The 15566-nt window shown below is 40.3% G+C and overlaps 1 protein-coding gene across 1 annotated transcript in view; it reads left to right on the top strand.

The window, feature by feature from the left end:
• The window catches only part of ANKRD33B (ankyrin repeat domain 33B), a 120788-nt gene extending 106156 nt beyond the window's left edge, over window positions 1-14632 (top strand). The window contains exon 4 of the mRNA XM_083145181.1: window positions 13782-14632. Within this exon, the coding sequence (XP_083001307.1) occupies window positions 13782-14632 (851 nt within the window). The remainder of the gene's footprint in view (window positions 1-13781) is intronic.
• Window positions 14633-15566: the final 934 nt, after the last annotated feature.

Here is a 15566-nt window from a genome sequence, read left to right as displayed (position 1 = left end):
GGGGTTGCTTGCTGCTCTCAATTGGGGACCTCTGTCAGCCCCAGAAAATAAACTACTTTACAGGATATCGGCAAGATATTTTGAATGAGCGCACCAGCAACACCAATTTAAAATATTAATTTTATTTACATCAACTGCAAATTAGTGATCACAAATATAAAAATTACATAAAAAGTAATAATACATTAATATGATACCATAGGGACAATGCTATAATTGTATCGATTGAATTTCTGGTGCATAGATAGAGCAGAAGTTGCACCCCATATATCAATTATCCACTAATAGTGACCAATGTTGGTGTCCAAGTCTCCAATCTCTCTTAGTCCCACACTGATGATAATTGGATAGTGTGTATTGAACCCACCAATTATGGCAATAATTGTATTGGTAATTCAGTATTTCACCAAAGGCAATTTAACTGTCAAATACAGCTTAGAGTCAGTTTTGAGTTCCGGATCGCACATCCAAGTGCTATATATATTTAAATCAGATGTACCACTGTTGTAAACAATATTAGAATTTTTGAACAATGTTACGTGGAAAGTACAGGAGGCAGCAGCTTACCGGGTCCCGATGTTGAAGCAGTATTGTTGGGTACAAATCTCCAAAATTCCACCTGTGGGATTAGTCTCCTCCTGCGATTTTGAGCTGTTATGCTCGTTGTTGTAAATAGCACTTGTGTTCCACACAGAGTGTGGCTGGAGCAGCAGCCGGCTTTCAGAACGCCGTCTGACCTCAGCAGCGTGGTAAATAGACGAGCAGGGACGTGCAGTCAGGGGAGGCAGGGGAGGCAGTGCCTCCCCTGACATTAGTGATAAACATAACAAAATAATACAAAGAATATACTTATGACACATATTATGTGTCATAAGTATATGCTTTATATTAATCTATTCATTTTTACACCATCATTTATTGCTTTACTGTTTTGGAGGCACCTAGAGCAGTGCCTCGGGTTGTTAATGTTAAGACTCAAGAAAGAGGGGTGGCCAGGGGGTAGGGCTAAGCACCAGGTTGCAAAATCCCGTCTAAAAAACCTCTATAAGCGGCACCTATAGCGGTGCCTCAGTGACAGGGACATGCTTTGAAACCCAGCCCCTGTCAGTGAGACAGCTGCCATTGGTCCGCGCAGTAGAAGCAACCCAGCTGCACCGGGTAGAGTCCTTCACAACCCCCCCCCCACCTTTCCCCACCCGGTGTGTGTGCATGGACCTCCGCAACCCCCCCCCCCTTCCCACCCGGTGGCTGCTCGGTCGGACACCCGCATCTCCCCCCTCCCCTGGCAGGCGCATGATGAGACCATCGGACCCCCCCTGCCCCCTTCCTTACCCGGCAGCTGCATCCACACCCGCATCTCCCCCTCCCCTGGCAGGCGCACGTTGAGACCATCGGAACCCCCCCCCCCCTCCTGTCCCTTCCTTACCCGGCGGCTTCATGCACACCCGCACATCTACCCCTCCCCTGGCAGGCGCACAATGAGACCATCGGACCCCCGCCTGCCCCCTTCATTACCCTTCGGCTGCATGCACACCCGCATCTCCCCCTCCCCTGGCGGGCGCATGATGAATCCGCCGTAACCTCCCCTTCCCCATCCAACGGGTGCAGGGAACTCCGCACCCCAGCCCCCCTCCCTGCAGGTCCGCGATAGGCAGCTGCAAAACCCGTGGGCAACTTTGCTATGTGCACCAAGCACGGGGGCCACAGCAGGGGGCGTCCAGCAGGAGAACACAGGAGTTATGCCCGGAGGCTGAGTTGGGACAAAGCTGGCTGGCATTGCAGCAGCCGGGAGGAATGCAAGGTACCCTTTATCTCGAAGATGCCAGTAAGTGTGAGCCGGGAAGTGCGCGGGGGGGGGGGGGGGATCTGATGTGGGCAGAGAGGTATAAGAGAAACCCCAGCACTGTCTATGTATGAAAGAGTGAGCGCGTTCCCACAGTACAATCTGGTGGATGCTCAGTGCATTAAATAGAGCTACTGTATAAGTAAAAACCCTGGCTCCTACACCGCTGATACAATTAATTAAAACAATAATCCAGAGTTGTGATTAAGACCAAAATAATTGACCTCACCTCAGCATCGCATCAATTATAAAACGGTTATTTGAATATGTGCCTGCTGGAATAAACTAAACCAAGACGCTTCCAAGCTTCTAACTGCACCTCAGTAAAAAGTATACTGTAAAGTGGCACATTTATCTTTGTCACTCTGTTCAAAGAAAAGAACACCAGTGATAATATAAAACGGCTGCCTGTTACAGCAGGGACACTGTAATACTTATCAATCAGATAAGCGCAGATCTATATCAGAAAATCATTAAGAACTTGATATCAAAAATTAATACTGTGAATAAATACCGAATTGAATACCACAAAAATACTGAGGTCTCACTCACTGTGAAGTTTATAAATATTATATCACACACTGTTTATATGGGCAAATTTATAGCTATAATAAAATAACCAAAGATCCACCTGCACAAACGCTGCCTGAGACCAATATAGGAGGTCAGGAGAAAATACAGCCACTCTGCAGTGTAGTGGATAATAGCTAGTTTATTGAAACATTGTATAAAACTGAATACCCAGTAGCAAACGAATGTTGCAATGCCCGCAGTAAAACACACATGAAATGACATTGCAATTGTAATCAATACTAGCCTTAGGAATAATTATAGCAAGCCCAGGGAGTTAAGCAAACAATCCCTGAGAATAAAATAGGGGTTCCACAGACATCAACATATGAATATTGCTAGAATATTAATATCCACATCCTTACTTTTAACCACAATTTCTTATCTTTTTGCACATCTTTACTAATTTCTTATGTGAGAGGATGTAAGCCATACACCTCTTTTTAAATATAACAATAAAGGTTACATTTTAGAGATTGTGACATTTTTTCAGTTGGATGTCTCCTAGAATAGACTTTCAGAGTGCACCCCAACAATCTCCAATCTTTCCTCTTTCCTTGCATTAATCTGTGGGCAGAGGGGTATCTGATGTGGGCAGAGGGACTGAAGGGTTGCCCGTTGTTGGCGCCGACCACAGCAGGTTGAAGGCCATTTTTAATGGCCTGTACACAAAATTGCCCTGTACACATATGGGGCATACAGTATGTGTAATGGGCATTATGTGTATAATGGCATAAATAATGTGGGGCATATGTGAAAGGTTCCTTATGTGAGAAAAAGCATTAATAATGTGTAGCAAACAGTTTGTGTATGGGGTAATTATATGTATTCGGGTATAAATACAGTGTGACAATGTGTAAAAATGCATTCATAAGTGAGTCATACAGTATGTGTAAGTGGCTTTATTGTGTGGCAATATTTGGATAAGGACATTACTAGTGTGCGTCATTCTGCGCATATGGTGTATTACTGTTGCTTACTGCGAATAAGGGTACCACTGTGGAGGTCGAGCGCAGTGGCATAACTACCACAGGTGCAGGGGATGCGGCTGCTATGGCACCACTGATGTTTGCTGGACCCGCCACTCCCCTGCACCAAGTCATGCTGCTGCCAGTGCCTCACCAACCACTGACCTCACCGCACGTCACTGTAGACGAGACAGGGCAATGTCCGGTGTGTTGCCGTGGGCAGATTAGATGAGCAGGGACACAGTCCAAAATGCTGCCCGGCAGATTACCCTCAATGTCCCGATTTAGTGCTTCGGCGGTTGCCGGGGGTGGACGTGAGCACCCTGACTGCTGCTGACGAATAGGTCCAGTTACCGTGCGATCACTGGAACATCTACTTCTGCGTAGTAATAGCAATGATGCCTAAATAGGCAGAGATTGGTAGAGAATCCTGGACACCTCAAGATAAAAAGTAGAGAGTCTTAACGCGTTTCTCCGCCGTTATGTGTGGCGGTTTCATCAGAAGAATACTCTCTCTGTTTAGAGAACCATATTTAAAGGTCCACTAGCCAATCAGAAGATTGCTTCAATTAACACTATCACCTGCAGTAATTAAACAGGTCTATCCACCTGTCTCAATGCAAACCACATATGTAAATGTTGCTTTGGCAAGTTTCAAACATATATATATTTAACATTAAAAAAACGTTTCTCACTTGATTTGATATAGTGCTATCCCTGTTTGTAACAAACGATCTAGAAAGCACAATGTTACAATAAATGATTGAGTTACTAAGAATCACATTCTAAGCACAGCAAGAGGAATGAGTTTACTTATATCAATATCAGGAAATTACTACTATGGTTAAGAGGCTGTTGTGTGGCGCACCTCATAGAGACGCTGCCACACAAAACAGAGAGCTCCGAGTTCTAAACCCACCAGCCACATCTCTCTATCATAATTTTTATTTTACAATAAACTGTATATTTAGTTGGTGTTTTATTTCATTCTATTATATGTATATAGTTAGTCAGTTTAAATACATAATTTTGTCATACCAATTATATAGTTCACATAAAAAACAATTTTGACTGTTTAAATACAGTGATGGCTCCGTTTATAGCAAAAAATCTATATATAAAAACAGCACAATGTTATAATAAGAAATTAAGTTACTAGGGATCATATTAAGTGCAAGGCGAGAGGAATGAGTTACGAATATCAGCATCAGCAAATTTCCAATGTTACTATAGAGCCATTATGTGGCGCACCTCCCAGAGCTGCTGTCACCCAGACCACAGAGCCCTGGGTTCGAAACCCATCAGTTGTATTTCCATAATTTATATTTATATTTTTCCCTCTTAACATTACACTTTTTTCTTTTCTTTTTCTTTTTTCTCTTTTCTTTCACTCCCTATCTTTTACACAGGGAAGAATATCGTAATAATAAGATCCATAGACAAAATATGTTGATCTACTCAGCGGCTTAGAAATATATAGTAATAATAGTGCGTTGGCCTGTTTGGGAATAATAAAAAACATAAAGGGGCAGAGAAGGAAGGAGAAAATTGTTCATTACATCAGTATGTCAGACCAATAGTTTGGTCACATATTTTTCAACAATTAGTCACAGTGCGCCTGCGTGTGTGGCATCCTTTCTTGAAAGGGGAGTCGTCTGTCTAAGTATGATGCAGCACTTCATGCTTGTCGCGGAAGGGGGCCGGTCCTGGTGATCACCTGTTTCCCCCGGCTTGGAGCGCAAGTGACCCGCATATCTTCAATCAAAGCGGCATCTTGTAGCTGTATGATAGTATGAACAGCAGGAGCCCATGCAAAGTCTCTTGAAAGCATGTAATAATAGCAGAGGACGTCCATCCTTGCGAGGCTCGGATATATCTATATGAATAGATATTGACAATAAAAGACAAAAATTGGTATCATAGATAGATAGATAGATAGATAGATAGATCTATTATATCTGTATATATATATATATATATATATATATATATATATATATATACATACATACAGCAAACAGGATTATCCGGCACTCCAGCCAGCTGATCTCTGGCACTCCGGTCCCCAACGCAGCAATTAATAGATTGATAAAGCATATACTTGCTGGGGTGTATATATATACATATATATATATATATACATATATATATGTATGATTGTAGTATATATATATATATATATATATATATAAAATCAGAATAAGAACAGGCGCTCCATAGTGCAGGTAAAAGATGTATTTATTGAAGACGGGGTAACATGTATAGGGATAGGGTCACGTACCGAGACAGGCGGTATAGGGTACCGCAGACACAAACAGCATGCATATGGTGCCCAGCACCGTTAAATCCTTGGCACAGCTTCCACCACGGACTCCACAGTTCTTACTGACGTCGCTAGGCCACGCCCCAACGCGTTTCGTCATCGACTTCGTCAGAGGGCTGGCCTAGCGACGGTCAGTTGCCTCTTTTATCCTCCACCAATATACACAGGTGTCGGTAATTGCAATTTTGTTTAAATTAGCAGCATTCAAAAGAGCTTTGCCCCATAGCCTATTTTAAGCCATATCTTGTACGTACAAAACATATCATACATATAATGACAATAATCCATTAAAAATACATACATATTCATAAAAGATACAATTCAATAAAAAATGGATATAATAAGAACCATTTGGTACATTTAAACAAATATGCGTTTTATACACATATTAAGAGAAAAAATATACATAAAAAGAGTTTCTGGTATAAAAAAACATATATATATAAAAAACAATGTTTATAAAACTGAGCACACTTTAACACACATATTCTTAGAGTGAATTGGTATTCTTAAAGTGAAAGAGACCAATTTTCTTTCACCCTTATAGGTGTCCGTACACACCATCCAATTTAAACTTTGCAGAAATTTTTTTTTTTTTTTTTTGAAGAAAATTTTTTTGACCAGCATTCCCCAATCTACCAAAGAAAAAATTCAATATGAACACTTTTTAATGATCTTATGGTCTTATTAAACGGGAACTTCATGAAACATATGCAGAATATCAATCCAAGTATACCAATTACATTATATTCAAAAAATGCAAGGATTTCTTTTGCAATCAACATAGAAGCCTTTTTTAAACAGATATCTGAGATATACATTGTATCACTATTTGTTTCGCATACTCCCGTCCTTTTAACCGGAATATGCAACCTGTTAACATACTAGAAGATAATAATAGAAAATAATAATAAGCAGAAAACCAGATTTAATAAAACCAAACCAGGTGAGGACAATATAACTGAGCCAAAAAAGGAGAGGAGAGACAATATTTTCAATATTTTCAGAGTGGGTCAACCTAGGAATGGAGTGATCTCCAATCCCTCGTTAAGGCCACTTGGTGACAGGGTTGCCAGGTGATACATCCACCATGACTCCCTTTTTAGTAACTGTTTTTCCCGGTCACCCCCTCTGATGTCCAGATTCACCACCTCTAAGCCAACAAATCGCATACCTCCTGGTTCCCCATTTTGGCATGTTAAAAAATGTCTAGGTACACTGTGATTTTTTATTTTATTCTTTATATTTCTAAAATGTTCTAAAATATGAATTTTTAGTGCCCTCTTTGTTTGTCCGACATATCTTTTTCCACATGGGCAACTCAAGAGGTATATGACGTGGGTGGTGTTACAATTAATGGGGCCCCTCACTTTGAATTCTTTTCCTCCCCGGCCTATCACTTTTTTACAGCCTTTCAAACTATGGGAACACATTTTGCATCTCCCACAGCTCGAAAAGCCTGCAAACGGGGCTAAACCAAAATGTGAGACAGTGGGACCCGTCACCATGGGCAACAAGCTTGGTGACAATTTGTTTCTAAGGGTATCCGCTCTCTTAAAAATAATTTCAGGGTTCGTCGGGACTATATCTTTCAAGATGGGGTCCATCTTTATAATGGACCAATGTTTATTTAAGATGCGTCTCACATCATTGGTCTGCGCACTAAACTGTGTGACGAAGGGGCAGAATAGATTTTTTTCTGAAGATTTTTTATCCTTATAGCGTAGCAGACTTGTACGCTCTATTCCCCTACATTTACACAGAGCATTTTAAATTAACGCCTCTGGGTACCCCTTTTCTTTGAACCGTTGCACGTATATCGATGCTTGCTGTTCAAACAATTCTAAATTACTGCAATTTCTTCTTAAGCGTAATAGCTGTGAATATGGCAGATTTGACTTCCATTTTTTTGCATGACAGCTATCATATTTCAGATAGCTGTTGCTATCCACGGCTTTAAAGAAAGTGCTTGTCTCAATGCTCTTATTCACATCTGTGCCCACAATTCTAAGGTTCAAATCCAAAAAATCTATAGTCATAGAATCAAATTTATACGTGAAACTTAGATTGTATTGGTTTTCATGTATATATTCCATAAACTGCAGGAACACACTTTCAGGGCCCTTCCATATTACTATCAGATCGTCTATATAACGCTTATACTTGATGACATTTATTGCGAAGGGGTTATTGGTATACAGATGTTCTTGTTCCCATTCCTCCAAATAGAGATTTGCGAACCCCGGGGCACATATCGTCCCCATCGCAGTCCCACATAGCTGGATGAAATATTGTCCCAAAAATGAAAAAAGGCTTCTATGTTGATTGCAAAAGAAATCCTTGCATTTTTTGAATATAATGTAATTGGTATACTTGGATTGATATTCTGCATATGTTTCATGAAGTTCCCGTTTAATTAGACCATAAGATCATTAAAAAGTGTTCATATTGAATTTTTTCTTTGGTAGATTGGGGAATGCTGGGGAATGCTGGTCAAAAAAATTTTCTTAAAAAAAAAAAAAAAAAAAATTTTTTGCAAAGTTTAAATTGGATGGTGTGTACGGACACCTATAAGGGTGAAAGAAAATTGGTCTCTTTCACTTAAAGAATACCAATTCACTCTAAGAATATGTGTGTTAAAGTGTGCTCAGTTTTATAAACATTGTTTTTATATATATATATATGTTTTTTTATACCAGAAACTCTTTTTATGTATATTTTTTCTCTTAATATGTGTATAAAACGCATATTTGTTTAAATGTACCAAATGGTTCTTATTATATCCATTTTTTATTGAATTGTATCTTTTATGGATATGTATGTATTTTTAATGGATTATTGTCATTATATGTATGATATGTTTTGTACGTACAAGATATGGCTTAAAATAGGCTATGGGGCAAAGCTCTTTTGAATGCTGCTAATTTAAACAAAATTGCAATTACCGACACCTGTGTATATTGGTGGAGGATAAAAGAGGCAACTGACCGTCGCTAGGCCAGCCCTCTGACGAAGTCGATGACGAAACGCGTTGGGGCGTGGCCTAGCGACGTCAGTAAGAACTGTGGAGTCCGTGGTGGAAGCTGTGCCAAGGATTTAACGGTGCTGGGCACCATATGCATGCTGTTTGTGTCTGCGGTACCCTATACCGCCTGTCTCGGTACGTGACCCTATCCCTATACATGTTACCCCGTCTTCAATAAATACATCTTTTACCTGCACTATGGAGCGCCTGTTCTTATTCTGATTTTAGATCTACTTACCTGTTTGGACACAGGAGAACAGAGCTGCCGGATTAAGGATCTGAGTGCAATTAAAGAGGCACAGGAGCTGGACTCTTTTTTCAGAGACTCTGGAATTATTTATTCCCTAATATTATTATCTTCACTTATTGCGCACTGTATGTATTCAGCATATATATATATATATATATATATATATATATATATATATATATATATATATATATATATTACAATCATACAATTTACAATCCTACAGCCTGGCTGTAGGATTGGAACCTGAAGAAGGGGGTAAAACCCCAGAAGCTTGTATCCTTATACAATCATTCTTACCTGCTAAAAGTGCCGCTTGAGTGCTATTACTGCTGGATTGCTTATATATATATATATATATATATATATATATACAGTATATATACAGTATATATATATATATACGTAGTTTGAGGAAAAACCGCACAATTTTCCTTTAAGAGATTGCGGGTGCTGGATCATAAAAGAGTCATATCACACGCGGTCCCATCCAATCACTGGTAAGAATACAAGAACCATCACACCACCATTGGGTTTATAAATGAGGCTTTTTAGTCTTGAAATGTAAATTGCATAGCAAAAGACAACAATCACATTATTTGGTAACAGGTACTTATCGTATTCAAAGGGAGTTTGTAACCAGATCAGCCTGACCCCCGCCGGCCCTTCCTGCCTGACAGCTGTTTCGGAAATAAGACTCCTTCATCAAGGGGAGAAAAAGAGGTTTTGCCTCTTGGATGAAGTAAAAACTGCACCAAAAGTACAAAGTCCTGGCGCTTAATAAATAATATTAAAAAAAGAATATATATTGAGATTACTTCTTAACCGGCTGCAGCAAGCATCAGATTAGTTCACTTGAGCTCATCAGAAAGATAGACAGAAAATGCAACAATGTGATGCTTTGTCCTGCTGGTTAAATCTGTTGCTAAATGTATCTGCTGAGTAAATATGACTGGACACACTGCTTAAATTGTACAAATTTTATAGTAGTAATTTTAAAAGATATATCATACAATCTCATATACATAATAAATACAATAAAATAATAAGAAAGATAAAAAATACACAGTAATAAAAATGCGTAGAAAAGATGTAGTAGTTGTTAAGAATAATCAATATAAATAGAGTGATATTATAAGTATGAGGTCTCCAATTAGTTAGATAAGGAAAAAATACCGGGAATACTGACAGTTCAGTGTCTAGTAATGGGGTCCGCACATTGCAAGATTTAAGATGACAAGGAGTAATAAATCACGATGGTGAAGAAAGCCAATCCTTTTAGCATGTGAGCATAACACGCAAGTAATAAGTCAGAGGCAGTCTATTAGCGCTATAAGCACTGTTTGTATAGATATTTTCCTTGTAAGGTGGAGCTGGGGAGCATGAGGAGTAGTGAATTGCTCACCTAATATGTGCGGTATCCAGTCCTTAGTATGCACCAGTAATTGTGCAGCTGCGCGGCTGTTGGTGGAAGGAAGCCGGTAGATAGGTTTGTTTAAGCTTCGCCGGTCCTGGAGTGTCCAGTAGTGTCAGCCGGGCAATGCATGGTGTCCGTGCTGGAAGGCTTGTGAGCCGGCAACAGTTACAATGAAGGACGCAGTGAATAGCGTGTAGCATGGTCTGGCTAAGTATCGTCAGACATTCAGGAGACCTCACACTGAGTTTGCTGACGTCAACGCGTTTCGTAACCACTTGTGTGCTGGCAACTTTTTCAAGACGGATCCTTTCTTCAAGGGCTCAAAGCACACTACATCCAGCCCATGGCTAAATAGGGAACAGGGTGCCCGCCAAAACTATGCCACACCTGCGTCTCACCTGTAACATATCCTGTAATCCAGTCACCCTAACACTCCGTCCGTCTTCTTACTCTGTGCGGAAGTGCACCGGTGGATCGCATACTGTACGTCACTTCCGGTCACGTCACTCCGCAATACTAGGTGGCGGCATCTAGGGGAGCCATGCTAATCATCGACGGAGGTTATATATATATATATATATATATATATATACATACACACACAAAAGTCAGAGTACCTGCACTCGCACACACCTGAGGTAACGTTATGGGGTGCCCCAAGTCACACTGTGGTGTGCCAAGTATACAATCCAGATTCCATAAAGAGGGAATAATGGAGCACTCACCAATGTATAAAATAAACTTATCGTGTTTTATTCAAAAACAGAGAAAAAAAGAGCAAAAACATACCAAGTGATACTTAAAGACCAAAAATACCTCCTCCGACGTTCCGATCCAGCTTCATGGATCTTTATCAAGGAGACAAGGTATAAAAAAGCTGAGCCGAATGGAGCCACCAGTATAGAGATCTATCTGCAACAGTAGCGGGTAACTGAGTTATATATATGTCAAAGGCTCTCTATATCATGGCCACACGTAGGTAATTCTCAATTGACAACAGGACAAGTATTCAGGGGTGCTATTTTGCATAAAGCCATAACAACCCATGATGTCAGTAAAGCGCTCGGCGGCGCTCACATGACCCTTAAAGACCAGGTAGCTGGTCAGTATTCAAAGCATGGGGGAATCCTGTATATTGCACATGGTAGTGCAGGCTGGAGAAAATGCATTACATATCCCATGAAAGCAATCACATTTGGAAGTGTGTACAAACATTCAAGCAGGACAGGGCACACGGCGCATTAATCAACGGCCTGATCCAGGGGCGTAACTAGACATTCGTAGGCCCCATAGCACATACAACTTATGCTGGCCACACATCAGACCAACTTTCATCCAACCATCCAACTATTTGGTTGGATGGAATAATAATATGGTACTGTATGGGGGCAAATGCCAATAAGCAATTTACTCACAAACCCAGGAAAATAGACAAAAACATTCAGTGAAATTATTTAAATCAAACAGATACAACTACATTACTTTGACTGAGTGACAGGTTTTATCCGTTTCCAGATTTTTGGAGAAAATGACTGAATTACAAATTACATTTGCTCCCATTCAGTACCAGAATTTTATTCCATCTAACCAACTAGTCGGATCTTTGGATGAAAGTTGGTCTGATGTGTGGCCAGCATTAGACTGTAAAGATGTGCCCCTTTCAGCTCTGGGCCCCATAGCAGCTGCCCCCCTTGCACCTATGGTAGTTACGCCCTTGGCCAGATCAACTGGAGATAAGAGTGAAATCAGCGTGAGAGTACAAAAAAAAATCAATCAAGGCAAATCAGAGGAAATAGAGCACAACACCTCAGATACAGGCGAGGTACCTGGGACCTGAGAGACAATGAAACGTACGTTTCTGGAAAGAGGGTATGACAAAGCAGACATTGAAACAGCACTGTCTAAGGTGAACATGCAGTATTGTAATGCAATGCTCCAAGCAAGAGATAAGACAGGGGTAACCGAACAAAACAGGTTAAACCTTTGCAGCACATATACGGTGGCATCCAACCGCATCCAACAAAAGGTTAAAGAACACTGATATCAACCAATCCTGTGCTATTCTCTGAACTATCCCAACCACCCAGATTTATTAGTGGTGACAGACTCTTCACAGTAAAAACCAGTAGTGTCAAACTGGCTGTCCGCAAGAAATGGACTAGTGCTGGCTGCACTAACTGCCATTTCCTAATGACTGGGACGCATGTTATCAATCCCAGAGATTGCACTAATTGCTTATTCCACCTGGATTGCAACAGCAAATACGTAATATACGTACTCCAGTGTCCATCTAAACTCCTATATGTTGGCAAAACCTCAAGGATGTTAAAAGAAAGGTTAAGACAACATTACTTGTCCATCAAAAAGAGCAGGTGTGGGCAATTATTTCAGCAGGGAGGCCACTCAACACTTCCGGTAAATATACAAGGGCCGCGCTCCAGAAAAGGGGGTGTGGCCACTCAAATGAGGAGGTCCTTGAGTGTAGTCTACCATACCATATACCCCTTTTACACGTTATGCAACACAATAGTAGACCCCTTATACTTGCCCCTTACACATTATGACACCCGGATTGAGCCAAAATTAACATTATGCCACACAGTATGAGCCAAAAGTCCCCACAGTCCACCCAATAATGATGGTGGCCCCAATTTTAAAACCTTATAACATTGCTTTACTGATTTTCAGGGATAAGGTCACTAGGTCTACAAGCATTAGGTCGACATGCATGAAGGTCAACATGACTGAAGGTTGACATGGGTCAGGTAATTAGGTCAACACAAGCATTAGGTCGACATGGGGAAGGTCGACAGTCAAAAGGTCAACATGGGTTTTTTTACTTTTTTGAGCCGACATGTGCTGACAGGTGGTATTTCATGCCCTGAGATCCACTAGGGCATCATGGGAGAATAACAAAGTGGAGCTATGTTTCATTGTCCATGTCAACTGTGTCGACATTCGAGACAAAAAAAGTGAAAAACCCCATGTCGACCTTTTGACTATCGACCTTGCCCATGTTGACCTAATGCTTGTGTTGACCTAATGACCATGTTGACCTAACCCATGTCGACCTTCAGTCATGTCGACCTAATGCTTGTAGACCTAGTTGCTGTCTATTCTATGATCCATACCAGCTCCTCATGCATGGTTGGAAGATAATGGGAGTGAATAGCTGCATAATGGAAAATAGATAGTCAGCTTCAATCAAAATATTTTTACACGAATGGTGTTTGGATTGTTTTGTTTCTTATTAAGCGTGAATGCCAATTTGATGCTCAGCAGTGGTTAGTTTGACAAACTGATTTGTATTAATATTTTGAGCTCACCTTACATTTTGCAATAAATTGAAAGTATATTTCTCAAATGACAAATATTTATTTTCTAGGTGCCGATATTCTTGCAGTTGATCCAAATCGGAGTTACACATCTATAGAATGGGCAAGATTTACAGGAAGATATGACACAGCCTATCTCATGCAGAGATTGTTGGACAAACCCTCCCCAGAACAATTTAGTGAGCAGTTTAATATGGAATGGCCTAAACTGAAGGAGCTCCTAGCCAAGGCTGCAGAACCTAAATCATGTACACAGAAAATATCTGAATGTATAAAATCAGCATTTACTTTTAGTTATTTTAATGAACCTCAGGAAGATGGAGTCATTGATCACATGGTCAAAGTTACAACAAGCATGAAAAGTCCATTTGTTGCTGTTAGTTGTAGAACTGTATGTCCAGACAGTCCTCCATGTGTTGGGAAACATAAATACTCTGTGCAGGAGATCCTGAATAAACAGCAAGCAAATGAGAGAAGTGGTTCTGACAATATCCAAACAAAGAATCATGAAAAGCTTTTCCAGAACTCTCGTGTGACAGTAATTCCCAAGAAAAAGGAGAGGAGATCTAGTCTTCAGGCAAATTCATCCCTCAGGACTAGTGTAACGTCCACCAGAAGAACAAGCCTTTTACCTTTACATTTAGTAATAAGGAGCAGTGTAAGGCCAGGATATGTAATTCCAAAAGTACGCATAAGTAAAGCCCCCACTCCTACCTACTTTCCTGATAAAACAAGAAGAAGGAGCCATGCTCGTGACACAACCTATTTACAGCTTCCAAAATGGCGGTACAAGGAAATAAAGGAAGAGAGGAGAAAAGCAGAGGAGGCGGCTCTTCGCAAACAAGAGGAAGCTGAAAAACAGAGACAAAAAATAGTTGTTAAAAAAAGGACTTTCACTTGATATTTTCTATGCATGTAAAAGATTTTACAATTGAAACTATAAGATTGTTTAATATATTGATGAAAAAAGGCAGACTGTTGTCTTCAATGTGCTTATAAACATTTTATTATTTTCAAAAGTGTAAAATTGAATAAGAAATAAAATAGAAACAAATGTGAACATATTTGTACACACAACAAACATATATTATGTAAATTCAAGTAGAGCTTAATAGCTAAAGCTGACACACATATGCACTGAAAATGTGAAAATGTCTATTATTATGTTATTGGCACAAACAATAAGCACTGACTGCTGGATGATGTCCCAACAGTCGGGATTCTGATGGTATGTATACCATCATTGGAATAACAAAAAATGGACAGTGACCAAGCGCTGATTTAAGGTAGAACGTGGTTCATAGGTGAATATCCTCTCTGTTCCCCACGATGTTCTCGGGGGATTCAAAGGATTCCTACTGGACCACACTGATTTAAGTGTTAGTCCCTATGGGTACATAGCGTTTTCTTTATCACGTAACTCTCAATTCAACAGTGGGTCTGCATACAGGACAGATAATAACGTAACTGACCTGGGAACTGGTCCCTACTTTCACATAAAGGTTTCTTTGGGGTAAATGTATCCTCATGTAAAACACAGCTTCTTCAAGTAGAACACAGCATAGGCATATTGGAAATAGACTGACCTGAATATAGGTCCCCATATTCAAATAGCAGTTTCTTTCACATTTACCCCAAAGAAACCTTTATGTGAAAGTTCCCAGGACAGTTACAGTATGTCATTATTTGCCCCGTATGCAGACCCACTGTTGAATTGAGAGTTACAAGATAAAGAAAATGCTATGTACACATAGGGACCAACACTCATAGGGACCAACACTCAAGTCAGTGTGGTTCAGTAGGAATTCTTTGAATCCCCAGAGAACATTGCGGGG

The sequence above is a fragment of the Crinia signifera genome, chromosome 5 (assembly GCF_055691185.1).
Source record: "Crinia signifera chromosome 5, ASM5569118v1, whole genome shotgun sequence".
NCBI lineage: Eukaryota > Metazoa > Chordata > Amphibia > Anura > Myobatrachidae > Crinia > Crinia signifera.
The sequence above is the reverse complement of the archived record's forward strand: the minus strand, read 5'-3'. Positions and strand labels throughout refer to the sequence as shown.